Below are 26,225 nucleotides of genomic sequence, written 5' to 3'. Positions count from 1 at the left end.
CGTTCCCGTTACATTGGTCCTGTGGTTTGTTTTGTTTTTGTCCTCGTCGTGGTGGTCACGTTCACTGGTGTCTGGATCTCTGTTGGCTGATTTTGGAGAGGCATTTCTGGTCTTGGCTGTTCCCTAGGATGAGTATGTACCATCTGGGAACTACTCCCTGCTAGTGTGCTTGATGTGATGAGTCTATCCACCTCTGGTGTGTTGGGTCCATTTGTGGGTTCTTGTAATTCTGTAGTAGGCCTTAGTTCAGTTGTGGACAATGGATTGGTTGTTGGATATCTGTCTGGCCTTCTCCGTGTGTCCAAGGAGCGTGTGGGCCTGATCGGTATGCTTTTCCTTCCTCATATTGTTTAATGTCCCTAAGCAATTTGCCTTTCTTGCATTCAGTCTGTGGTCGCCACATGACTTGTAATTTTGTGCGGTACATTGTCCCACATTTCCGCAAAGTCAGTAAATGTGGGATCCTGCAGGATGTGTGTTTGCAGATCATCTATTTGAGACTTGTAGGTGGCCATACTCTCAGTATTACTTTGGATGAGTGCTGTGATAGCTGCTAGCCCAGTTATTATATATTTTGACCAGTTCTTTGTGAAGCTGAGAGTTTGGAGTGGTCCTGTTAGGAAATTTGTTACATCTCGGACTCTATGTGACTATATCCAGCTCTAAACACCTTTCCAGATAGTTGTCATGCTCCAGGTTTTTGTAGGTTTTAATCAGTCTCTCGAATCTAGTATTGGAGACCTGGCGCTCTGAGACCCCTCTGTTTTGACCATACTCCAATTGTACTGTTGTATTTGGGACCGGGCAACGGAAGGGATTAATTTCTGTCTGCATGAGTATCGGGTCAAGAGCCTGTGTGGGTCCTTGCTCTGTCCCAGTTCTGTTAATTGTGGCCCTGGGTCCAGAGTGGTCTGGAGGTTCAGTGTGGTCCCTGGTGATCCTTTCATTTGTAGGTGTTAAAGGTCTGCTGTTTAGGTCCTCGAAGAGATCCTGCGCCAAACTAATTCCTTCCAATAATTTTGTAAACTGTTTTATCAATTGGTGTCCTGCTCCTGGTTGCTTCTGTCTTCAGTTTGCTACTAGAGCCTGGGTTGGGTGCTGTTTCCTGCCACACTGTCACGCGGAGTAGAAGACTTGCAACTAAAATTAACCGCACTCAAAAAAAAAAAAAAAAAAAAATTGAACAAAGAGAAGAAATTTTAACTAAGAAATGAACTTCGTGACAATAAAAGCATTCAAAAAATAGTAAATCACACCAACAACTCTTGTAGAACTTTAGCACTTTTGTCTTATCAAGACTTCTTCAGAAAGACATGTTTCAAAGTATGAGCAACCATTTTCACTTCCTTTAAGTACATTAGTTCTAGCAGGCCATTTAAATTAACAGTTCCTTTCCAATAGTAAAGTGTGAACAAGCAGGGTGCTGTGTGCATTTTCATTAACATTACAATTGCAGTTACATAAGGTAAATTGGTCAGACCGTAATAGCCTTGTGGTGCCATGTGCATACTAAAAGGCGATTGTGTGCAAAAGAAAAAAAAAAAATTTTAAAAATTTGGGGAACCGGGAAGGATGAGTCATGCTGTGATTCTAATATAAACACGTAACTTATGAGTCTTTCTTCCACCTTCGTCCGTTCCCTTCATTGCTTACCTTTGGAGGCAGTCTGGTAGAGAGTCCTACTATGCTTTGGTATCAGTATGTGTAGAGATGTGTGGGTATGCCACCTGATGGGGGAGTGGGAGGAATGAGGTGTGGACTTGAAGTGGCGCTGTTAGGGGGCCGCCCATGACAAGAAGTGTGGAGCATATGAATAACAGTGTCCCAGATGACTGTCAGTGTGGGTGGTACAACCGGTGGGCTGGTTCAGATGGTATCACCTCTTGAATGGCCGTATGAAAAGTGAGACCCGGGGGGAGGGTAGTTGGTGAGGTCAGCGGGGGCTAGCCTGGTGACTGGGAGCATGTGTAGGGGGTATGGGGGAGTCAAGTCACGTTACATATTTTATATTAGAATCATCACAGCATGACTCTCATCCTTCCTGGTTCCCCATATTTAAAAAAAAATTTTTTTTCACGATCCCTTTTGGTATGCACATGGCACCACAAGGATATTACTGTCTGACCAATTTACCTTGTGTAACTGCAATTGTAATGTTAATGAAAATGCACACCGCACCCTGCTTGTTCACACTTGACTATTGGAAAGGAACTCTTGTTAATTTAAATGGCCTGCTAGAACTAATGTATTTAAAGGAAGTGAAAATGGTTGCTCATACTTATGAAACGTCTTTCTGAAGTCTTGATAATAAATAAGATGAAAGCGCTTAAGTTCTACAAGAGTTGGTGTGATTTACTATTTTTTGAATGCTTTTATTGTCACGAAGTTCATTTCTTATTTATATATATATATATATATATATATATATATATATATATATATATATATATATATATATATATATATATATATATATATATATATATATATATATATATATATATATATATATATATATATATATATATATAATGTATATATATATATATATGTGTACATATATAAGTGTGTATATATATATATATATATATATATATATATATATATATATATATATATATAATATATATATATATATATATAATGTGTATATATATATATATATAATATATATATATAATATATATATATATACATACATATATATATAATGTGTGTACGTGGGCAACTTAGTGTTGAACTCAACACCTGTGCAGGGTTGGCATTTCACTTTTTTAAAAATTAGTTTAATCTCAGTCTCTGCTTATTTACTGCTGCTACTTCTGGGTTAATTTCTAGTAAATCAAAAGGTTTTAAACTTTTAACATTTTGTTAACCACATTCATTAATTGAGTTGTGTACCATCTCATTTGTAACAGGATATCCACAGTAATTTGGCCCATAAAGCTTTGCAGTAAATTCTCATGATAATTTTGATTCACTCAAGTCAGTTTACCTTGTAAATTAAACTAAGTTTCTCTTTGGATTTTACTTTATCTTTATTTGCAATGCCAAGTCACTGCCACAAAATTTGTTTTGTAATTCCGTTTTCTGATGCCCTGTGCATAACCTGTCTTGTGTATTCTACAGGATCATGACAAGATTTCACATAGTGCCTAAAAGTTTTCCTTGAATGTGTTCCACTTTGTCCTCACTATGTGACTTTTATTTGCTCTAGTATTTTACATTTAATTGTCTAAAGTGTGTAAACGATGTCACTGAAGGTAAACTGTAGGGAAAAAGCCAAGGTCTTGCTGCACAACAACAGTTATGGAATATCTATTGTAATGGAAATGTTGGGAGAGTGGCTTAATGGTTAAGGTGTTTGCCTTACAAACACAAGGTACAGGGTTTGAATCTCACAGGGGATAACTGGTTAGGCTTAAAATGGCTCGCAAGGGCAGTTAGCCTAGTACTAACTTATGAACCTTATGAACTTTATGAACTTATGAACTTAGGATCTGATAATACAGTAGGTTGAATCTCTCCTTTACTTGACTATACTTGGTTAATAATGTATACCTTATTTCTTAGTCTTGAGTTTTCTCATAGCCAAGTTGCATCATTGAGCAGATGATGCCAGAAATAACATTACTGCTGGGCAGGAATTGGTGAATTGACACCAGTCTGGTCTCTGGAATCTAACCAGTGACCTCACCAGCCTGGAAATTGTAATGGTGCGTTTTTTATTGGATTGCACAATGCTTTGAATTGGTGGACCACTCAATATTCCTAAGCATCGACACTGAAGCCGCACAGTACTTCAGACTTGCTGAGAAAGCTGCAGTTGTAAAGATTTGCAGTTCTGTACACTCATTCAGGTGTACAACACGTACTTGTCACATACTTGTCCCGATAATTCCTGCTGTTTTTATTAAGTGCCATTTACCCTATGACAGTTGAAACTCCTATATGCAGATGCAAGTCCAGCCTAGCACATCAGGTAATCCAGTTACACACTGGCTATATCTAAACTAATTCAACTGATCACTTCCAAAATGCTTCTTACACCACTAAAAAAACAAGACTCTGTTCTTTTGTAATTCTATCCAATTCTCCCAGCTCTCTACTACTACAGATGGCCAAGTGCATCTCTCAACCAGAAAAACCACAGTCACCATCCCGCACATGTTTCTGAGTTCTGAATTAATCCAAAAGCAAAGTAATGATTAAAAACCAAGACAAATTGGGTCTGTATACAAGCCAGATCCAACCTTCTGGGATGGCAGCTATTTAAATGCACCTGGATTCACCTTTTCCACTTAAAATTAAACTAAATGCTATCATCCCAACCTATAATCTTAGAAGCTAGAGTACCATGGGGTCATATATTTATCTGCATGGCTCCGACTCCTTTGTACTTGCTCCACAAGTGTGGCAGTCTTGTCCTAATTAGCTCAGTGAGCATACTAACTGCCAAGTTCAGGCCTAGACTTTGAGCAATACAAATGCCAGAACTCGGGACATATTGCTTAAGCGGCACTAGTCCTCACTAAGTTGATTTCCTCTTGCCCCCCCCACACACACACACATTTACAGCACTAATGAATTGGTTACAGCTGTTTTTACTGTAAAATATGTACCTATCTCCTTTCTCGTTGCTCACTTACCTTTACTAGTTGGAGTCCGTCGCTTTACCATTAATTTAGTTGTCTGCCATTACTTATTTGCTTAGTCTTCTAAACATCTTATTACATTCTACAGTTTCCAAGGCTATACCTGACACTTTTTTTTTTCTTACTAGCTTAATTCCAGTGTTATGGTATGAAATTTGTACTTGGTGTATTTGATTTGCAATCAACTTGTATTACTTTTTGTTCACTGCAGTTACTGTTTGTTGCTACTGAAGTATACAAAGTCTCTTGTGCATTAATGTCTAGTGTTAAAGGTGATGGTGTTAATGGCTGTTTAAGTATAATATTCTTCAAATGGAGTTCACCTCTGACTTATTGGGTACTTGATACCAGGTTCCAGTCTCTTCGATAAACAGCTTTACCTTCCTGAAAAGGCAGACTGTTCCTTCTATCACTTCAGATAACCACTGTAAATCCTACATTTGCACCTTTGTATCCTTTTTACCCTAGTATAACTTTGGCTATCTGTTGTATATTCCTAAAACAGTAGGACATCACTTGCAAATGAAAATCTTCCCTTTCTCCCTTCTATCCTACAATGCAGATGCCACTCCCAAAGGCCAATATACCTTTACAAGCACAGTCATGTTTCTGCACTTTCATGTTTCCTACAGGCCTAAAATCCAAAGGATAAATTTTTAAATATCTGGACTGTTCCTTTTAATTGGATTAGTAAGACCCTTTACATTCGTAATGCTGAATTTTTATTCCTTCCTAATCAAGCATTTTAATGCAACAGATGTTAAGTTAGTATCTATCAGTGGCTTAGCAGGTTGCCCACATAATTTAAGCTTTCACTTTTCCTAAGTAGTGTCGTGCTTTTAAGTCCTGTCCAAAACTTGTTCTAAATGGGTTCCAAAAAGCCATCTTAAATTCTACAAATTCCATTGTTCTGCACTGCAAAATTTGCTTTGCCTCCCTATCACTTCATACTTTCTTTGTTGGTAATTTATCCAGAAGTACTTTTACAAAAAAATCCCCACCTTCAGAAAAAAACTTTTGACTTTCCCTTACTTCCACTTTTTTGTCCTCTTAAGAGCCTTTTCAAGGACAAACTGAAGTTTGTATCTTAGTCTTAAACCAACTTTTTCTTCCGCTTGCACTTCATTCAACTGTTTCATTTCAACACCCCCCCCCATCTTTTCCATTATTAAACTCTTCAAAAGGCCTTCATATTCGTTTGGAACGCTTTTCTGTTCCTTTTGTGCTATTTCTGGAAAAAAAAAATCTAAATATGTGTAGAAGGCATTCGCAACTGGATTTACCCATTTACTTTCCCTAAGACCATCTACATTGTACAATGTATACCTTTTATTACCTTACGTAAAACTTACAACCTACTTTCTGTAATGGTTTCTCTAAGTTTCATTGCTTTTCTCTTTGGTCCTTTAATTTTTCATCACAAAGTCATCTGCAAAAGATAATGAGTCTTATCCTGTCTTAATTCCCATGTAGCCTCATTTGTCTTGCTCAGATTTTGACTTTGTAGCAGCATTAATCACACTTTAGAAGGCACTTCTAAGCTGTCACCCCTGCTTCATTCTTATTGCATTCTGCTATGGAGGACATGTACTTAACAAGCTAACTTTTCCTGTTTGGCACAAACTGATGTCCTTTTTGTTAGACAGTGTAACTCACCTCATTCTCTGACTCTAAATTGGTCCTTCCAGAACCATTTATTTCTAACCTAATTTAATAGTTATAAATCCTCAAGTTTTTCCCCCCAAGGACATAATGTGAATTTTCCCTGCATGCAAACTACTGCAGTTAGCCATATAAGTGTCTGTGTGTGATGGGGCTATACCCCATTATGTGGCCATTTTGTTGCCTCTACTGTGGATCCAATTCTTAAAGGCTTCTCTCAGAATTCCATTTCTTTCATGCATTTTGTCTGAAATTGGTGGACTGTATGTGCAGAGCATTTTTGTAGTTAAGCCCAGGTAGAAAAACTGCATAGTACTACACTTCAGTTAATGTGATCATAATCCTAGAATAATGGAAAGATGCATTGGAGAGGAACTTGCAGGACAGTATATTAGTTACATGCAAGCATGTATATGGCTGGGATGCCTTTAGGAGTGCATAGCAGGAAAACTTGCCCCTTAGTAATTGATTATATTCTTGCAAAATGCTTTCCTTTCATCAGCTCAAAGTGTTCACTGTGGTGAATGTTTCTCCACAACCTTACATTTGTTGGTTCCAGTAACTTGCATTTAAGTTGCTGTTTAGGTGTGTATTAGCATCTCATTGCTGTTCATTTTTACAAGACTAGCAGCTGAGTTCTTAGACTGCATTCTTTGTCCTTCTTAGTTGATCAAGTTCTTTGAAAATGGAACAATTCTGCCTGCTTTACAGATAAAGGACTTGCACAGCCACATGGGGACCTTGCCCATTACAGAAATGGAAGACTAATAGTTGGCATTGAATGTATTGATAATGCTGCCATATGCTCAAACAATTTTAGGGAAGGACAGTTTATGCTACAAGGTCTCCAAATGTAAAATTCCTTGTGCAATGAACGTCTCCAAAAGTCGTAAAATTTTTTGTGCCATGAAGACCAGGCTGAGTATTGCTGTTTTTATAAATTTAACTGGGTTAAGCCCACTGGGCACAACTACCCTTTGCTAGGGGGGTGACATCTGAGCACTGTCTGGCCAAGTGACTTGCTAAGTCATACAATAGGCTAATTAATGGAGGTCAAAGGCGTAAAGCATTTACCAGCGTTGACTACGGGCAGCAGCTCATTAATCCTCTCTGCCAACTGCTGTGCTCTGGAAGATCTACTTCAACAGTGTTTTGTGTATATATGGGGCTGGCTGGACTGCAACTTGTCCTGATTTGCATGGCATTTTTGTTCCAGGAAGGTTAAATATTGCAGTCCAAAGCTGTAATGGAACTATTGTGTGAATATTGGTTTTTCTCTGGTTGTGGACTATTCTTTATCGCCATTAAGTCTGTCCCTTTTTCTTTGTGTTAGGACCTTCCTGAGTTCTTTGAAGATAATATGGAAACCTGGATGACCAACTTCCATCACTTGCTGACGTTGGATAATAAGTTGCTGCAGACAGATGTAAGGGCATTTTATGCTTGCATGTCATTGTATGTTTTGGCTTTAATCAGTGTTGTGAATAAGTAGAACAGTATTCTCAAAGGTATAACCGATTTGTGTGGAAAAGGTACAACTGCGTTTTTGAGATTTTTTAAAACACTAATACTCTGCAAGAACAATAGAGCATTTAGTCAATTATTTAAATGTAGCTAAAAAAATGAATACTAAAAATCTACTAAGGACCATTAATTTTAAATGATGTATCCTTCTGAAACTCCTGGAAGCTCAAGTTTGAGATGTGTACCTGTTTTTGTATGGTGGTGAATTTTGTAATTGCTAGGGTTTTATAGCAGTTATTCTTAGTAGTGTTACATAAGCTATTGACATGTGTCTAGTGTTCTAAGATAGAAATCTGGAGTCTGTGCAGTATAGCTAAATATAAGGATCTTTGTTTTACCTTGGCACAAAACAGAACTAAACCAGTAGTTCCATGGACCCCACCAGAACCTTCCTTTCATATACTCTGAAATAAATTGTATGACCTGCTGTTAAATATTGATTTGCTGACCACATAAAGATAAGGTAATTCCTGAAATCCCCATTCGATTAATCTGGTTCTGTAGTGCTTTCTGTTTGCATTTCTGTAAATTTTTCTCCATTTGAATAGTGAAAGATAGGAACCTGACTGCTCTGGAGTGGGCTAGCTAAAGGGATGTAGTCCCAGGAATGTAGTTGTTTGTCTGTGTAGCAGATGACTAGCTAATGCAGAATTGTCTGAACTGGAGGGACAGCAAGTTTGGTATTCTGGAAGCTGCTAGGCTTACTAGCTCAATCTGTAGGGTGGGGAAGGGTATAGAGCATTAGAAAGCTGGTTGGTTTCCTAGAAGTCTGTAGATGTTCATCGTGCATACAGCTGCAGTCGTAACAGATGGGTTCTCCTGCCGTCAGGTGGGTCCTCGGTCGGCCGAATTCCAAAGTCTAGGTCCGGTGTCGGTTGTCGTCGCTTCTTCCCTGACATCAGTGCGACAGGGGTATAAAGGAACCAGCCGACGCGATTTTCTTCAGTCTTTCTTGCCGCGCGGTGCCCGAAGCAGAAGCAGTTTGCAAGTGCCAGTCGGCCAGCTCCTGAAATTACAAAATTTGGAAACCGAAGTCTTCTTAAAAGCTAAGTATCCCGTTGGGGAAACTTTTCTTGCCTCAGACCGATGTCAGACAAAGTTAATAATTGTATTTCTTGTGGGAAGCAAGTACCGCATAAGGATTTCCATTCCCTCTGTATACCTTGTTTAGGCCCAGACCACGACGTCTCGGTCTGTCGTTTTTGTGCTACATTCAACAAACGCACTACTAAGCGTCGGGTGGAGTTTCCCAGCATTATTTTGGGAAAGCATTTAACTATACTATGTCATCTGATACTCCGACTCTGGTTTTGTCTAAAAACTGCAAAGACAAGGACCAACACACGAGGTCCGCGGCCTCTTCCGACACCACGCCAAAGCCGACTACACGTGGTCCGGTTCTCAGTGAGGTACCTACGCAGCCCCTGATCACCGACGACACTTCTTTGACTGTGTCTCCTGTGCCTGAGGTCGCAGGCTCCTCGGCCCACACCCCGACTACAGATACTGAAGCCACTCTTGGTGTTGAAACTCAGACTGTGGACAGGTCCACCTCCACTCAATGTGTCTTCAGACCTTCCTCTTCTTTCTCCATCAAGGCTTTCACAAAGTCTAAAGCAACCATGCACTCTGAGACCAGCTACACAGGGCCCATCTCCAGGCCCCATGCCTAAGAAACAGATGCTTAAAATGGCTGAGGATTTAATTACTCTAATCAGAGGTTCTCAGCCCCCACCGGACAAAAGGCCCAGAGTGGAGGAAGATTCCCCCTCCTCTGATCAGGGCTCCATTATTTCAGAGCACTCTGATGATGAGGAACATTCTTACTCCCCTTTTGAAGACTCTGATACGGAGGAGTCCATCCCTTCTGTATCCCCCCCTGAGGATTACTCATTTGGGGAAACTTTGCATACCTTAAGGGAACACTTCCACTGGGAAGGCCAGGATTATTCAGATTCCAAGAAAAGGCTCAGGGAATTTCTCTTGTTACCTCAGCATAGGCCTCTGGCTATACCTCCTGTCTTGGGCATCCTAGATGTTTACTCTGAGGCCTGCCTTAACCCGGACACTCTACCTCCAGCTCCAGTTAAGCCTGACAGGTACTACAGGGTTCCTGAATCACACCAATTTCTTTACAAAAGCCATGCTGCTGACCCAGAAATCATCTCACAGGGCCCCAAGGGAGTTAAGGCCTCCATTGCCAAAATCCATTGCCTTCCGAGAGAGATTCCAGATCCTTAGAAAGGTGGGGGAAAAAAGGTATATACCTCTGCTACCTTATCCATGAGGGCCTTAAACTGTCAGTTTCATATGCTAAAATACCAACAGTTTTTGTTATCACAACTGAAGAGTAAAATGTCACAACCTGAACAACCAGACTTGAAGGAGTTGCAGGATTTGAAGCGTAGTGCAGAACAAGTGGGTAAGCATACCTTACAATGTGGTTTTGATGCTCTAGAGGCCTCATGTAGAGCTGCTGTTACAGGATCAGTCATACGTAGGCATGCCTGGCTCAAGGAACAAGCCTTGCCTGATCATGTCAAAGCTAAATTACTAGACGCCTCTCTAAAAAAGGATGTACTATTTGGTGCTAATGTTGAGGAGGTATTAAGGAAAATGGAGGAAAAGGCTAAATCAATGCAAACTCTGAGAATTTCTACAGGTTCACCCCCCACGTTTTAGTAGAAATTGGCCTTCCAAAAACTGGTCCTTTCCTGCCACAGACAGACCCCAAAGAGGCAGATACCGGCACCCGAGGGGCAAAGGACAGTCCCAAGGAACGTATAGAGGCAGACGATGGCAAGCTCCTACACAAAGAGGTGGTGAGGACAATTCGCAATCTTTCAGAAAGCAAAACCAATGACTTTCCCCTTTGCATCCCAACCAGGTTTCAAATGGCAGCCCCCTTAGGAGGAAAGCTGGCATTATTTTCAAAAAATTGGCATGTCACTAAGGACAAATGGATCCTGGACATTATAAACAGAGGCTACAAATTCCATTTTCACAACCTTCCAAAAATGAGGGGCATGCCAAACCTGCCACACAATCAAAGGGCAGAGGCACAAAAGCAAATTGCAGATCTCATAAACATGAAAGCTATTCAAGAGGTACCTACGCACGAACAAGGTCAAGGTTTTTATTCCAGGCTATTTCTGGTGCCAAGGAAGGGAAAAGATTGGAGACCTATTTTGGATCTATCCATCCTAAACACATTTCTACTCGTACCAAAATTCAAGATGCTTACTCTACAGCAACTTCTTCCCATGCTGGGCAAGGAGTCCTGGCTGGTAACATTGGACCTCAAGGAGGCATACCTGCATGTCCCAATCAGTCAAAATTGCAGACGGTACCTCAGATTTCTTGCAGTTTCAACCCATTATCAATTCTCTGCATTGCTCTTTGGCTTATCTACTGCGCCCAGAGTATTCACGAAATGCCTGGCATCAGTAATTGCCTACTGCAGACTTCAAGGGATACAAATATACCCCTATTTGGACGACTGCTTGATCCAAGCGGACAGCAAGCACATTCTTCTGAAACATCTGGCTGATGTAATAATGTTATTGAAATCTCTGGGATACAGTCATCAAAAAGAAATCAAGGCTAATACCCTTTCGGAAGATAATTTTCCTGGGTGCCAATTTGGACACAAACACCCAGATGGGCCTACCTCACGCCAGAGAAGCAGGGGCAACTAATACAATACTTCAGAACACTATCAAATTGCACCAGGCTGACTGCAAGGAAAATCCTGCTGGCTCTGGGATTCATGGCATCTTGCATTTTACTAATCCCATGTGCAAAGCTGCATATGAGGAAACTACAATGGTACCTGAAAAACATATGGTCTCAACACAGCCACAGTTTGGAAACAATAATACCACTAATTCCATGTCTGCAAAAGGAATTTCTGTGGTGGGCTCAAGCATGTCAAACACAGGTCTTCCATTCAGCAAGCCACAAGCAAATAGTCATCACAACAGACGCCTCAGACTACGCCTGGGGGGCGCACATGACAGATCGGTGCATTCAGGGCAAATGGTCGCAAAAAGAAAAGCACCTTCACATCAGAAAGAAATGCTAGCAGTAATAAATGCTATTATAGCTTTCAAGGACCTTCTACAACCAGGTCAATTATTGATAAGAACGGACAACACCACAGTTATGTGGTACATAAACAGGGAGGAACACATTCTTACCCCCTATGCAGACTGGCCATGTCACTTTGGAACATGGCCATGGACTTACTAATGGAACTACAAGCACAGTACTTGCCAGGCAAGGAAAACACGCTGGCAGACAACCTAAGCAGGAATATGACAGATCCACACGAATGGAAATTGCATCCAAAAGTTTTTACAGAAATAATCCAAGAATGGGGAAGGCCAGACCTAGATCTCTTTGCCTCCCACAAGAATCCTCAATTGACAAAATTCTGCTCAAGGATCTTCCATCCAAAGGCCTGGAGAGTGGACGCTCTTTCTTTCAGTTGGACATCAATGACAGTTTATGCCTTCCCTCCTCTTCCTCTGCTGCCCAAAGTTCTATTGAAGACCAAAGCAGACAGACCAAAGATGATTGTCATTGCTCCGGACTGGCCAAGGCAACACTGGTACCCACTCGTGAGGAGCCTGACGCATTCCCCACCATGGACCCTGCCTCTAATGCCTCTTCTGACTCAGCACAGTTTCAAAACACTTCACAGCCAGCTAAAAACACTCAATCTAGCTGCATGGAAGATTCCTTAGCATCTCAACAGGCCCTACTCTCCAAGGAGGTGCAGGATGTCATTTTGGAGGCCAGAAGGCCATGAACTAGAAAAGCTTACTCCGCAAAATAAAAACGTTTTTGTCTGGAATGAGAAAAATGGCCAGGATCCTGGAAAACTGAATTTACCTCAAATACTACAATATTTGGCTGAACTGCTAAGTAGTGGACTTTCCTTCTCCTCCATCAAAATACATGCCTCAGCCATTTCTGCAGAATACAACACTGATCCACCTTTATTCTCTCACCCTCTCTTAAGACAGTTCCTCAGAGGGGCTAAGAATTTAAGGCCTCCAAGGAAACAACCAATACCTGCTTGGGATCTTAATTTCATTCTGGAAAACTTGACCTTGCCTCCCTTTGAGCCAGCTGCCTCATCAGATTTGCGATATTTGTCCTGGAAAACAGCTTTCCTTCTGGCTATCACCTCAGCTCGTAGAGTTTCAGAACTACAGGCTCTCATGGCTGTCCAGCCTTTTATCATCTTCCATCAGGACAGAGTTTCCTTACAAACCAACCCATCCTTTATGCCTAAAGTGGTATCCAGGGTAGCTTTAAATCAGGCCATACATTTACCTACTTTTTATCCTAATCCTCAAAACAAAGGGGAGAGATTACTACATTCCTTGGACATCCACAGACAGCTGCATTATTTGGACAGAACAAAGCCTTTCAGAAAATCAGAACAGCTCTTTGTGGCCTATGCGGTAGGAGCTCAAGGGAAGCCAATTTCCAAACAGACAATCTCAAAATGGATAGCCCACTGCATACGCTTTTGCTATTCTTTTCATGGCAAAACTGTTCCTACAGGCATTAGAACTCATTCCACCAGGGCCACAGCCACCTCTGTAGCCTTCCTCAGAGGAGTTCCTACCAAGGATATTTTGGAAGCAGCCACTTGGAGTTCTGTGCATACCTTCTCCAAACACTACAATCTACCATTATACTCCAAATCTAGAGCAGGCTTTGCCACTGCAGTCTTGCAGGGTATTTTATTTATTTATTTTATTTATTTTACATTTGTTGACCGGGCTAATCCAACTGGATATATTTCCATTTTCAGCAGAGGCCTGGGGAGAAAAGCTCCACATATAGACAAAAGGAGATACATCATGAGGACAAATGACATAATACACATTGTTACCTATATCTAAAAACAGGAAAAAACAAGTGAAAGAACATGGAAAAGGAAATGTAATAAGTTAACTGAAAGAACAGCACTTAACTTTCTAGCAAATCTAAGTAACACAATGATGAACATTCTAATATGTTTTAATACCAAGGAGGAAGTATAAGATTAAAGAAAGAGAAGCAACAATAGAGAGAGAGCAGATATAAATAGACATAAGGTAGTTAGAGAGATTAAGGGCCATAAAGATGGCGATGACAAGGAGCAGTCTGTAATGGTAAAAGAAAGGTAAGGGAGGAAGCAGAAGGAGCAGGCAGTAGGAAGAAAGCGAGAATAATAGATGGAAATTATTTTAGTCAGGATTAGAGCAGGGACACATCCAGTGGCTTTTAAGGTAACTTCTGAGTTTTTGTTTAAACAAAACAGTGGAAGCAATAGAAGTAAGTTGATTCCAGTGTTTTCCAATGGTATTTGAAAAAAGGGAATCACCTGCTAGGTTTTTAGATTTGGTTAAGGTAACTAGCAGTTTGCTAGATGAGCGGAGGGAGTTTAGATTGGAGTAGGGGATGCAGAGGTTGGAGAGTATAGGTGTGTTGTGAGGTTGGTAAAGTGCTCTATGAACAAATGTGAGTTGGGAAAGAAGTAACATGTTTGATAGTTCAAGCCAGTTTAGTTGCTGCAGATTCAGACAGTGGTGTGTTCTGAAAGGTTTACCAGTAACAAATCTAGCTATATTATTGTGCGTGGTAGATAGTTTAGAGAATATTTTTCTTGAGGTTAGTATAAATAGGTGAAGCATAGAAGAGTAGAAATTAGATGAGTGGGCAAGGGTAGCTTTGGCTGAAGGGGTTAAGAAAGTTTTAATTCTATAGAGGCGAGTTTTCTGTTTACAGATTTAATGGTATTATTGATATGACAATCAAAGGTGAGGTTGTTGTCAATTGTGACACCTAGTAGTTTGGTTGTAGGGTCAGGTGATATAGTAGTTCCATTGCTAGATAGGATAGTAAAGTCTAGTGTAGGGGATCTGGTAGTGGGCTTAAAGAGTAAGAGTTTGTTTTAGCATTTAGAAGTAGGCATCGTTTTGAGAACCAGGTTTCAACTTTGGAGAAAACAGCTTGAGTGTTAATTTGTAGTTCAGGGATGGATTTAGCAGAGCAAATTAATGTGGAGTCGTCAGCATATTGTATACAAGTGGCCTGGGGAATCGCTGCTTGTAAGTCATTTATAAAGAGGGAGAAAAAGTGGTCCAAGAATAGATCCTTGGGGACCCCAAGTGAGATGGGAGAAGGGATGAGAGTTTGTTATCCCAAAGAGCGGCTTGTTTCCTGTTTGTAAGATAGGAATTAAACCAGTGGACAGCCTTAGATTCTAAGGAGAGAGATTCAAGAATTTTCAGGAGAATGGAGTGGTTAACCATATCAAAGGCCTTAGACAGGTCAATAAAGAGAGCTGAAGACAGGATGCTGTTATTACGATTCTTATTAATATGGTCTGTAAAAGTGAGGAGAGCGGTGGTTGTGCTGTGAGAAGGCCTAAATCCATGTTGACAGTTAGTGAGAATGTTGTACTTTATTAAGTGGTCCATTAACTGATGATGAACACATTTTCCATGATCTTTGCTAGTGGGGACAAGAGAGCTATGGGCCTATAATTAGAGAGTTCATAGGAGTTACCTCCTTTGTGCAAGGGTATGATGTGAGATTTTCCAAATGTCAGGTATGGTTTCTTCATTTATGGTTCTGTTAATGAGAATAGATATGGGATAGGCAATTTCAGAGGCTGCTTTTGAAGCAATTCAGATGGGAGTTGGTCAGCGAGGGTGCAGGGTTTAAGTTTGTGGATACATTTTTGTATAAAGGCAGTGGAGATGGGTTGTAGCCTAAAGATTGGTAGTCTGGAGGATGCAGGGTCGGGATACTAGTATAGTCACTAGAGGTGAGAGGCCAAAGAATTAATAGTATCAATATAGCAAGAGTTGGAAGTATTGGTAGTATCAAGGAAGAATTCTTTTCAGATCCGGTGGGGATGGAGTGGTAGTCTGTCCAGGGTGTAGAAGCCTGTTTAGGGTTGACCAAATTTTTGAGGGTTATTGTGATTAGCTTGCTGGAGATTGCTATAATAACTTCTTTTATCAGAGAAGATAGCTTTTTTAGTACTGTTTCTTAGGTATCTAAAGGTCTGTTGGTCTGCAGGAGATTTGCTAGCTCGCCATTTTATCCAAGCTTTATTTCTAAGTAGCATTTTTTGTCTTGTATCTTTAGATAACCAGGGGCAGGTTTAGATTTAATTAGGATAGTGCGTGATGGGGCATGATTATCTAGAATAGTTAGGAATGTAGTATTAAAGTATTGTACAGCTTCTTCAAGAGGAAGTGTCTTTAGTTAGTTCCAATTGCAGGCACTTAGTTCAGTTCTAAATTGTATAGGGTTGAAACATTTGAGATTACGTAGGATCCTGTAGGTAGGTGTGTTGTTAGAGGCATTTCTTTGTCTAGTAATATAGGTTAGATTGTGATCGCTAAAGTCATCAGGTAGTACTCCAGACTGATATTTAATAAGAGGTTTATTAATGAGAATCCAGTCTAGAATGCTTTCTTTGTTGTTAATTTTATTGGTCCTAGTGGAGGCGTTTATTATTTGAGTAAAGTCATGGAGGTTAATATGTGAAGCTGGGTTATTAGTAGTTAAAGAGGACCAGTCCAGGTTAAAGTCTCCGAGAATTATGGTTTCTTGGGGATAGGAGGAGGAGAGCCAACTAAGGTTATTTTCTATAGTAGTAGAATTGTTTCCAGGGGGTAGATGTATACAGATAATATAGATGGACTTTTTAGGGTTTAGTTGTAGCTTTGAGATAAGAAGTTCAGTCTTGTTATTGTCCAGGTTATCATAGGGTATTAATGTTACACTAAGTTTTGTTTTGAATAGGAGTGCAACTCCTCCGCCTTTTTTAGTTTTGCGGTCAAGTCTCAAGATGTTATAACCTGGAGGTAAGATTTCATTATCTTTGGTAAAGGGTTTTAACCAGGTTTCAGTTAAACAAAGAATGTCAAAGGAGTGGTGTTGTAGAAGGGAGTGGAGATGGGTGATTTTATTATTGACACTTCGTATATTAAGGTGACCTATGAGTAGAGTGTTTGTATTAGAGGTTGGTAGTAGTAGGGAAGAGTTTAGTGAAGTGGTTGCCACACCAGGTGGAGTAGTTAAGGGCACTGGGTTGGGGTGGATGTCCCCGTCAACCAAGGTAGAGTGGCTATGTTCAAGGTAAGCTATGATAGGGGAGTAAAAAATATTTTGGTTTCTTAATCAAGAGATTTAGAAATTTAATGTGGGACAGTCTGTGATATCTGGCAAGGAGGTAGCTAGGGATAGACGTAATGTTTAAATGAGTAAGTTTTAGGCTTATGAGATCAGTGGCTGTATGTTTGGGTGAGTAGATAAAGTGGTAATTGGGATTTGATTCATAACAGGTTAGGAAGTATGGTAATGTGAGGGCAAGCAAAATAATAGGTGGAAGTGTTAGGTTTTCCAAGGTAGTTCCTAATACAGGGGTCTTGGGTATTGGTTTGTAAGTTTTGGTAGACATATTGTGGTGAAAGAGGAATAAACTGGATATAGGCTAAGAGTATAGAGTGAGTAAATGAAACCAGGTGGAAATCAAGGTAAGTGAGTAGTTATTGGGAGGGGAGGGGAGTAGGAGGAGGTAATAGAGGGAGGTTTGCAAGGAGGGCGGTACAGGTGAGATAGGAGCTTAGGGTAGGTTAAGATATAGAGGAGGAGTGGTATGTAGGAGGCTAGGATAGGTGGAGAGAAGGAGGAGGTGTGGTATGTCAGGTATAAAGCTAGAGTGCGTGGGGTGGGTGGGATAAGGGGGTAGGGAGGGGTACGTGGGGTGGGTGGGATAAGGGGGTAGGGAGGGGAGCGAAGTCTATCAGCTAAGCAGAGTAGCTGAAAGACTACTATTTCATATGCTCGTGGTTTAGAGATATGTAAAGGAGAGTTTGTTAAAGAAAGATAAGAAGGTAGGCAGTAGTTTACAAGAATATAACAGGCACAAGGAAAAATAGTCAGCAGAGGGACAGTGATAGGGGTAATAGCAAGTATACAAGTAGAGATGTTCAAGATATAGTCAATTGATGAAGGATAGGGAGGAATAAGAGGGAAAAAGAGTGCAACAGGCCAGGAAAGCAAATTACAGACAGTATGGGAGCAGAAACAGGCAGGCAAGTGGGATAACAGTGGAGGAAAAAGTTAGACAACCTGGGGTAGGAGGAGTAGCAGTAAAGAGGAAAGATGTTAGGGTAAGTGTCTGAAAGCTGAGGGAAAACCGTAGCTGGTGTCACGTGTGTGCTTCCACAATGGACAAAACATAAACTAAAATAATTAGGCAAAGTGACATACAGGCAGTAGTGGAAGGATTAAGCAGCAAATAACCCGTGTTCAAGAGGAGAATAGGGTGCTTCTTGGGTGCCAACACAATTTTCCTGCTATGTTGCTTCAGTGATACCAAGTGAGATGGGTCAGCAGGGAGGGACAACCCGATGAGGAGCACTAGGCTTTAATGCTGGAATACAAAACAGAAGAAATATAGGGTTAGGAAGACCAAAGGAAACAGAAATAGCATAGGAGGTTAAGCAGAGGAATGGGTAGAGAGATATCAGATAAATAAGTATGTCAGTAAAGAGAGGAGAATTAGATATCTGCTAGTTACTATAACAGGTATACCAAGATAATATTTCAATATTAGCAACAGTTGATATAAGTAATGTCAATGCAATAATACAAGTATCCAGTGAATGTAATTTGGTACAGAAATCTAGCTGTTCTAAACCAGGTTAAATGCAGATGTTAACAGTATATTCATTCACTATACAAGTAAAGGATTAAGCATTCATGTACCATGCAAGTAAGGGTATTTATATATACATACAAAGTATAGAAACAATACAGTATTTATCCATTCAGTAGAGAAATTTAGTAGGATGTAACGCTTGTCACCACATACAGAGAGTAATTTAAGAGAGAGCAGCGTTTGTAGTGAACATGCTCTTCAAAATTCCTCCTAGTGATTATATACAGTAGCTGACCAGAAAGCTCCTCCTTGTTCCAACTAGTGCCTACCACCCCTTTCTTAGCTTTGGGATTCTACCCATATGTTATGACTGCAGCTGTATGCACAATGAACATAGTACAGTTTTGTACCTACCATAAATGTAGATGTTCGAGTGCTAATACAGCTGCAGTCCAGGTTTCCCTCCCTCCTTTTCCCTCTTGGGACAGGCCTATAGGCTAACACATCCTCATACAACCTGATTGGGGTTTTCATTTATGATGTATTTGCTTGCAACTACTGTATTGATTATATAGCACTGCATTATCACACATTTATTATTGCCTTCCTTCTGGGGGCACCTGACATCTGGAGCAAGAAAAACTGAAGAAAATGGCGTTGGCTGGTTCCTTTATACCCCTGTCGCACTGACGTCAGGGAAGAAGCGACGACAACAGACGCTGGACCTAGACTTTGGAATTCGGCCGACCGAGGACCCGCCTGACGGCAGGAGAACCCATCTGTTATGACTGCAGCTGTATTAGCACTCTAACATAGGTACAAAACTGTACTTTTCAAGGAAAGCCGCCAACATTTCATGGATCTGATGCTATCCATGTCGTTATCGATCACGGATGGGTCTTGGATCCGACCTCAGAACCGAACTGGCAAAGTGAGCGACAGCTCCTGAGCTCGAGCTCCTCCTCTTCCCTTACTTCCTGTTACCCATCATCCTCTGATTTGTTTGCTGCGAACTGTGAGCTTGCTATTTTTTTCAGAGAAGTGATTTTTTGGGTTCTTTCTGTCCTTTTTTTTCACTGACAGTAAGGGTTTTAATGATCAGTACTTTTACAGTCCGTAGTAGTAGTTCCCCCCTCCCCCTGTTTTGCTTGCCATTAAGGTTTTTCCCACCCTTTTTTCCCTTTGTCGAGTGAGGTTGGAGGGTTTTGTCCTGATTTTTTTTTTTTTGGCTGACACTTTGGTTTTAGACACTGCTCCTCATATGGTTGGAAGCTAGCTCCTGCCAACACACATGAAGTGCATCTACTGTCTAGGAGAGCCCGTTAGGAGATTGAGATGTCTGTGCAGGGTTCAATGCTAGGGGTCTCCTGTACCATAGGAATAAGCTGCTAAAGGGGCTGGCTAAAGGGGGGGGTCCCCTTTGTTTCGGGGTATCCCTGCAAAGCCCCATGTGATCCCAAGAGGAAGCCCTCTTCCTTTCTGGACTCCCCTGTTAAACAGCCCAGGCTCTCGGATCCATGTGTCCCAGATCAGTGTCTAGCCTCGGGGGGCATCGGCTCTGTGGTTATCACCTCCAAAAGCCTCAGCTCCCCTGGCTGGATCAGACTTCTGAAGTTTGGAGGTTCTCGGATTGGATCAAAACCCCCCCTCTTCTCTGACCTCCGATTAGTCTGCGGGGAACCTGGTACGCTCCAATCCATCTGGGTCTTTGGATCAGATGGCTCCTCTGGAGCACTGCAAACACTCTGATCAGAGGAAGTCCAGCACCTCCTCATCTAGGGACCGCAGACACTCTACCCATTCAGGCCAGTCTTCAGTTTTCTCATGGCCTACCAGGAATTTGCTCCCATCTGATATGGACCAGATGATGAGGAGTTTCAGCAAAGCCCAAATGGAACTGAGCCTGCTTCTGTCCCTTAGCCATTTGCTAAGGGGCGCTTCATGCACCTCGTGATTTTTTTCTCCTCCCACCCAACTCCTGGGAGTTTAGGGGCACTAGGGGCAGAGTTTGCTAAGGAGAGGCCATCTGCGTCTGGTAGCACCCCCCACTCCCACGCCGCCTGGGTCCCTGACTGTTTCAGTTCCCTTGCTGTCTGGGTTGGCTTTGCTTCGGGCCTGAGAGATCCCCAGTGGCTGCTGGGGTGAGTGTTCTGGTCCAGAGTTTTTAGACCATTACCTTCCCTTGGGTGCTTCTTTCCTGGATAGCTCTGGTCTGACACTGTCTGGGGATGTTTGTTCTGTGCCGGGGTCTCCCCTCCCCCCCCCTTAGACGGTTGTGGCTGGTTGGGAGGAAGGTGTGGCATCATCCAGTTCGTCTGCCTTCCAGGCGATAAAGTTTCGGATTGGTCAGCAGCCTCTACCTTTGCTCTGGACCCAACCATGCCTGGTTCTGTTTTGCGTGGCAAGCCTGCATCATTGGCCTGGGGATAGCCCCCTGGAATCGCCTTCTGAAGGGCATCACCCCTATAGGGATACCCTCCTCAATCCTCCCCAGAGCCCATGGTGGAGGAGCCCCTTCAGAAGAGGACGTGCACAAGGAGGCAGCTAGACTCCCCTCTGGAGTTTGTCATGGAAAACACCAGATTTCGATGAAGGGAAGTGTCCTTTGGCAACATACTTGAGATCCTGAAAAAGGGCAGTTGGCCGTCCCTCACCCTGTCCTCCAAGGAATCTGATTCTGAAGGTGTTTGAGGCCGGCCTGTCTTCCCCCTGGGTGTGTCTCCTTTTGTGAGTTAGTCCAGCTCATTGTCAGCAGGGCTTGGAAGGAACCGGCCACAGTTGAACTGGCCCACAAGAGTGTGGATAAGTTTCTCAATACCCCCAAAGGCCAACCATTTAGGAATAAAGGTGTCCCTGTAGATATTGTGGTTGCTGCAGCCACCAAGAAGGACCTCACAAAACAGAGCTCTACCGTCCATCTAATAGGGTGTCTAAGGTGATTGTTTTGGGAAACGTGCAGGTCTCTGCTACAATTCTACTTGGCTGCAGAGGGATTTGGTCTGTGAATGTTCCTCTTCCTTTTAGAGTTGTTGCCTCTGGAGAGCCTTAAGGTGGTTTCTCCAAAGCTCTCTGCGCTTGTTTCTCCAAAGCTGTCTGTGCTTGTTTCTCCTAATGCCTCGATGAGGTTGATCTTGAATGCTGTTGAAGCCGCCTCACGAGCAGCGGGAGCATGCGTTGCTATTAGAAGTCATGTCTGGCTTTGCCTTTGCAGGTTTGTGTCCCTTACCAGTGCCACGTTCGATGAATCTACTCTCTGGTTCCTTGATCAAGGAAACATTGACAGGCAGTGAGCAGGAGGGAAAGACCTTGTCTGCGGTTGATAGTGTTTTACCTCCCAGCGTTCCTTTTCCAAGATTCGGGGGGAGGGAGTAGTAAGAAGCTGTGGTTCTGCAGGGCACAGTCTTCCTCCCAGGATGCTCCGCAGGAATCCTCTCTGGCCAGGCAGGAGGATTCGATGGAAGATGCCGCCCCAGAGGCAGAGGGGTCCACAGAATCAGGGCTTCTGAGAACCCTTTTTAGAGACTCCCCCTCAGCGCTTCTGAAGCACTGCCTGACTGCCCTGCCCTGAAGGCAGTCGAGGGTCATATCTCCTTGCACCACTTGGCTTGGGTGACTATTACCTCAGTCCAGTGGGTGCTAAACATTGTGTCCAGGGGATATTTTATACCCTTCAATCACCCCCTCCAAATCCAAGTCACTTTTGTACGTCCCACCCAGTCAAAGGGAGTTGGCTTTCAGAGGTGAAAGTCCTTCTTCAGAAAAGGGCCATTCAAAGTATCAACAGGACAGCAAGGATCCAGTACTTGCTTTTAGAGCCCAAAAGAACCTGTGCTATTCTGGACCTTAGGGTAAATTTATTTGTCAAAAAGTCGAAGTTCTGGATGGGCACTGTTTAGTCCATCCTTCCGCTTGAGTCTAGTGTGGCGACTATTCAGTTGGTTCCCTTCGCCAGGTGTCGCATGCGAGTGCTTCAGTGGACCTTAGCAGTACAGTGGCTGGCTCATCTTCATCTTATGTCCACATTAATCTGAATATCTCCGGTCTGCAGGCGTCCCTTAAATTGGTGGAGCCGATCTCAGGATCTTCTGCTAGGGAGACTTTTTGCCTTCTGCAACCCCAAGCCATGATGACCACACATCTAGCTTGAGCTCCCACGAGATTGGTCTCTGAAACAGAGCTGTGGGGATCTCCATGCTGTGATCTGTTTGCATCTCCAACCAATCACAAATGCAGCAAGTATTTTGCCCTGATCTCCCTGCCCCCCCCCCTTACCAGAGGAGTCACCCAAGGGTGCTGTGATTCATGATTGGTCGCCGGGACTCCTCTTTGCCTAGCCCCCAATGCCTTTAATTCCTAAAGTTCTACAGAGAGCCTATTGCCTGAAGGCTCGCCCCATCTTCATAGCCCCCTTCTGGACTCGTCAAATGTGGTTCTCTCGCCTATTGTCTCATCTGAATTATATGCCTTGGATATTCCATCTGGTCCAGGATCTTATTTCCCATCCATGGGGGACTTACTCCTCCCGACCTGACATCCCTGCGGCTGACAGCTTGGTACCTCCAATTCCAGTGATTCAGTAACTCCAAGTTGCCTTCCCTGGTGAAGGATATTTTCGCATCTCAGAAGCCTTCCACTAAAAGGTTTATTCCAGCAAATGGAAGAGATTCTCTCTGGGCTAGTCAGCATGACATTGATCCTTTTTCTGCTTTAGTTCTGGACATCCTATCTTTCCTTTCTTGTCTGATCCAACAAGGAGCAAGCTTCTTGATGGTTAAGGTACAGTTGGCAGCTGTTTCCCACTTCCACCTAAGCGATAGTCCCATGTTTTTTTTCGAAGCTCTGCAAGGTCTTTCTTAAAGGAGTATCTTTGTTTAGACCTCCTTGAGAACTTACTTTGATGGTGCAGTCCTGATAACCTCCATCAGAGCCTGCTGCAAGTGTGATATTAAGTTTCTGTCTTCTAAGACTGCCCTTTTGGTGGCAATTAAGTCCGCCAAGAGGGTTTTGGAATTGCAAGCTCTTTGTATAAAACCTCCCTTTATGGTTTTCCACAAGGATAGCATTTCTCTTTAGAGCCAATCTTTCCTTCATTCCAAAAGTAGCTTTGGAAAACAACCTAAACTAGTATATCCGGCTCCCTGTTTTTTTCCCAGTTTCTCAAACAAAGGGGGATATCAAAAAATGGCAAAAAGAACCAAACTTTTCACTAAAACCTAGTCCAAGGTACTCAGGAAAGTTACCACCAGCAGAGCAGTTCCAGTTGAAGCAGTTTTAATATAAAATAGAACTTAAACGCATACACGTTAAAACAGTGTTTTTGTTTCTACAAATGGACGACTTCAGATGCAGATGGACAACTACAGTAATACTTTTATACCCTTCTAAAACATAGGTTAACCAATAAAATCAAATGGGAAGTAAAAAAAAAAAAAAAAAAAAAAAAAAAAGTGGAAAGGTAATTACCGTAAAAATACATTTCAGGGTATATAAAATGTACTAAAATGTCTTAAAATAACAGTGACTAAAAGCTTTCTGCATGAAGTAAAGCTGAAAGGCAGTTTTGTAATTATCCCTCTGGATGGTCAAAGTTTTCATAGGTAGGCACTAGGCTATCGGCCCTAGGGCCTATACAAGCCCAGCCAAAAAGGTACCCTGGCTTTTGCCACCCTAGAAATTTTTTTTCCTGTGCCACTGTCGAACAAAGCCACAGAAGTGATCCCAGAGTGAATTTCCTATTTCCCATCCAGTCATCAAGATTTTTCTCTAGTGCTAATGAGGAGCTTTGTTTGATATAACTAGGTAGTTTAATCCAGAGTATGGGAAGTCTGTGGGACAGGAGTCTATATTCCTCCGGCATGTTATTGTGGTGACAAGGTTAAGGTCCCTAGAGCGTGTAGACCTTAATCACACTTTCAGTTAAACAACTAAAATGTTTTTAAAATAGTTTGACTAAAAGCTTTCTGCATGAAGAAGAGCTGAAAGGCAGTTTTATAATCAGGCTTCCTCTGGTAGTCAAAGTTTTAATCATACTTTTCAGTTTAAAAACAACCATTTGGTTCAGAAAACCTCAGATTTTACATATTTTTAAATAAAAATGACTTTGTTTAAAAATAACTTCACAGTTTGCCTGCTCTCATCTTTAGTACAGGGACCATGGATTTCCTGAGTACCTTGGACTTAGTTTTAGTGTAAGTTTGGTGCTTTTTGCCATTTTTTTGTGGCTTATTGGATCCATGTCTGGCTATGGAAGGAGATACCAGCATGGAGATAGAAGGAAGAGGTGGGAAGGAAGACATCTGTCAAACCCACAAGCTGATTGGACAGCTATTGCAGTTGATTGACCACCTCACCCCACTGAGCCAGTCGATGGTAGAAATGATTATTAGAGTGCAAGCCGGGTATAACCAGGAACTACATGGAAATGTATCCAAACAGCAGGAAAACAGGATGAGCAGGGAATTTTAAACCAGACATTCCTGGTCCCAATAACAATGGAGTCTGTGAAAATGAATTTTTTCAGACACCTGCAATGTTTAGAAGTAATTTGGACTGTAATGGATCTGGGGTTTCTTCTATTCCTCCTGGTCAAGACTGAGAGACCTATGCTGCCATAACCCAAAGTGGAGGAGTGGAATTAAAGGACTGGTTAAAAGTAATTTTACCTCTAAATTTAGAGAATATTGGTGAAGCCCCCCAGTCAACTGATTCATATAAAACTAAAGTAGACAGATTATCCAAACTTTTGCTTAAATTCAGAACTTTGGACATTGAAAATTCCTATTTAAAATTATGTATTATAGAAGGAATTGTACCAAAGGGTCTAAGGATATATAAATATCCTAATGTTGTTTCTGGTAGTTTGTGTCATGAAGAATTTTGGATTTTTTTTAAGAGGTGGATTGGACATGTTGAAAGCTACTGTGAAGGAAAACTGTAGACTAAAGGAAGAAAGCAAATAGAAATGGAAATGTTAAGTGAACAAGTTAAGAATGAGTTTATTCATGTCATCCCTTGTGAAAGAAAAATAGTGTTAGAAAGGAAATGTTAAAAGTGATGAACTTGTTAAACGAAAGTTAAAGTTAGAGATATTAATTAATATAAAAGCAATACAAGTTACCCTAAGCCCATGTCAAATGCTAGGTTTGGACAGTAGAGAAATTATGTGATTAATTTCACTCAATTTGGAAAATGGGGATGAAAATGTGCAGATAGAACCAGTAAATGAACTGGATGATTTTTCTGAACACGTACCTCTGCGGAGGTCAGAAGGAATTGGGAACAAGGCAGGGAAATATCAACAGCAGAATTTTTTTCTGGAGGGGAGGGTGAGATAAATTCTGAAATTATACCCCACCCCAATTTGGAAAATGTTGGAGAATGTATTAAGCAGGATGAAAGTAAGTACAACTGTTAAAGGTTGCAGTATTTACAACTTCAGTAAAATAGTACTACAGGATGAACATTTTAGTCTCCTGTCCAAAGGAACGAAATTTATACCCTTGAAGAAAGGAGATTTAGCCAAAACTTTGAGTTATTCACCAGAAAAATTAACCTGGGTTTGTTACCCCAGGACAATATTACAAGTGGTGCACACAGAAAAAAAGCACACTTAACCCACCCCTACACCCTCAAATAAAAAATCTTTGAATGCATTGTGGAAGGTGAAATTATAAAAATTCTCCAAGGTTAAGTACAAA

General features: G+C 41.7%; 1 protein-coding gene across 1 annotated transcript in view; it reads left to right on the top strand.

The window, feature by feature from the left end:
- The window catches only part of CSE1L (chromosome segregation 1 like), a 1,337,268-nt gene that overhangs the window by 138,010 nt on the left and 1,173,033 nt on the right, over nt 1–26,225 (top strand). The window contains exon 8 of the mRNA XM_044088970.1: nt 7,651–7,743. Coding sequence (XP_043944905.1) covers nt 7,651–7,743 — 93 coding nt within the window. The remainder of the gene's footprint in view (nt 1–7,650; nt 7,744–26,225) is intronic.

Source organism: Protopterus annectens, chromosome 12.part0, assembly GCF_019279795.1.
Source record: "Protopterus annectens isolate FY-2018-M chromosome 12.part0, PAN1.0, whole genome shotgun sequence".
Lineage (NCBI taxonomy): Eukaryota > Metazoa > Chordata > Ceratodontiformes > Protopteridae > Protopterus > Protopterus annectens.
Note: the sequence above shows the minus strand (reverse complement) of the source record. Positions and strands in the feature narration are given on the sequence as shown.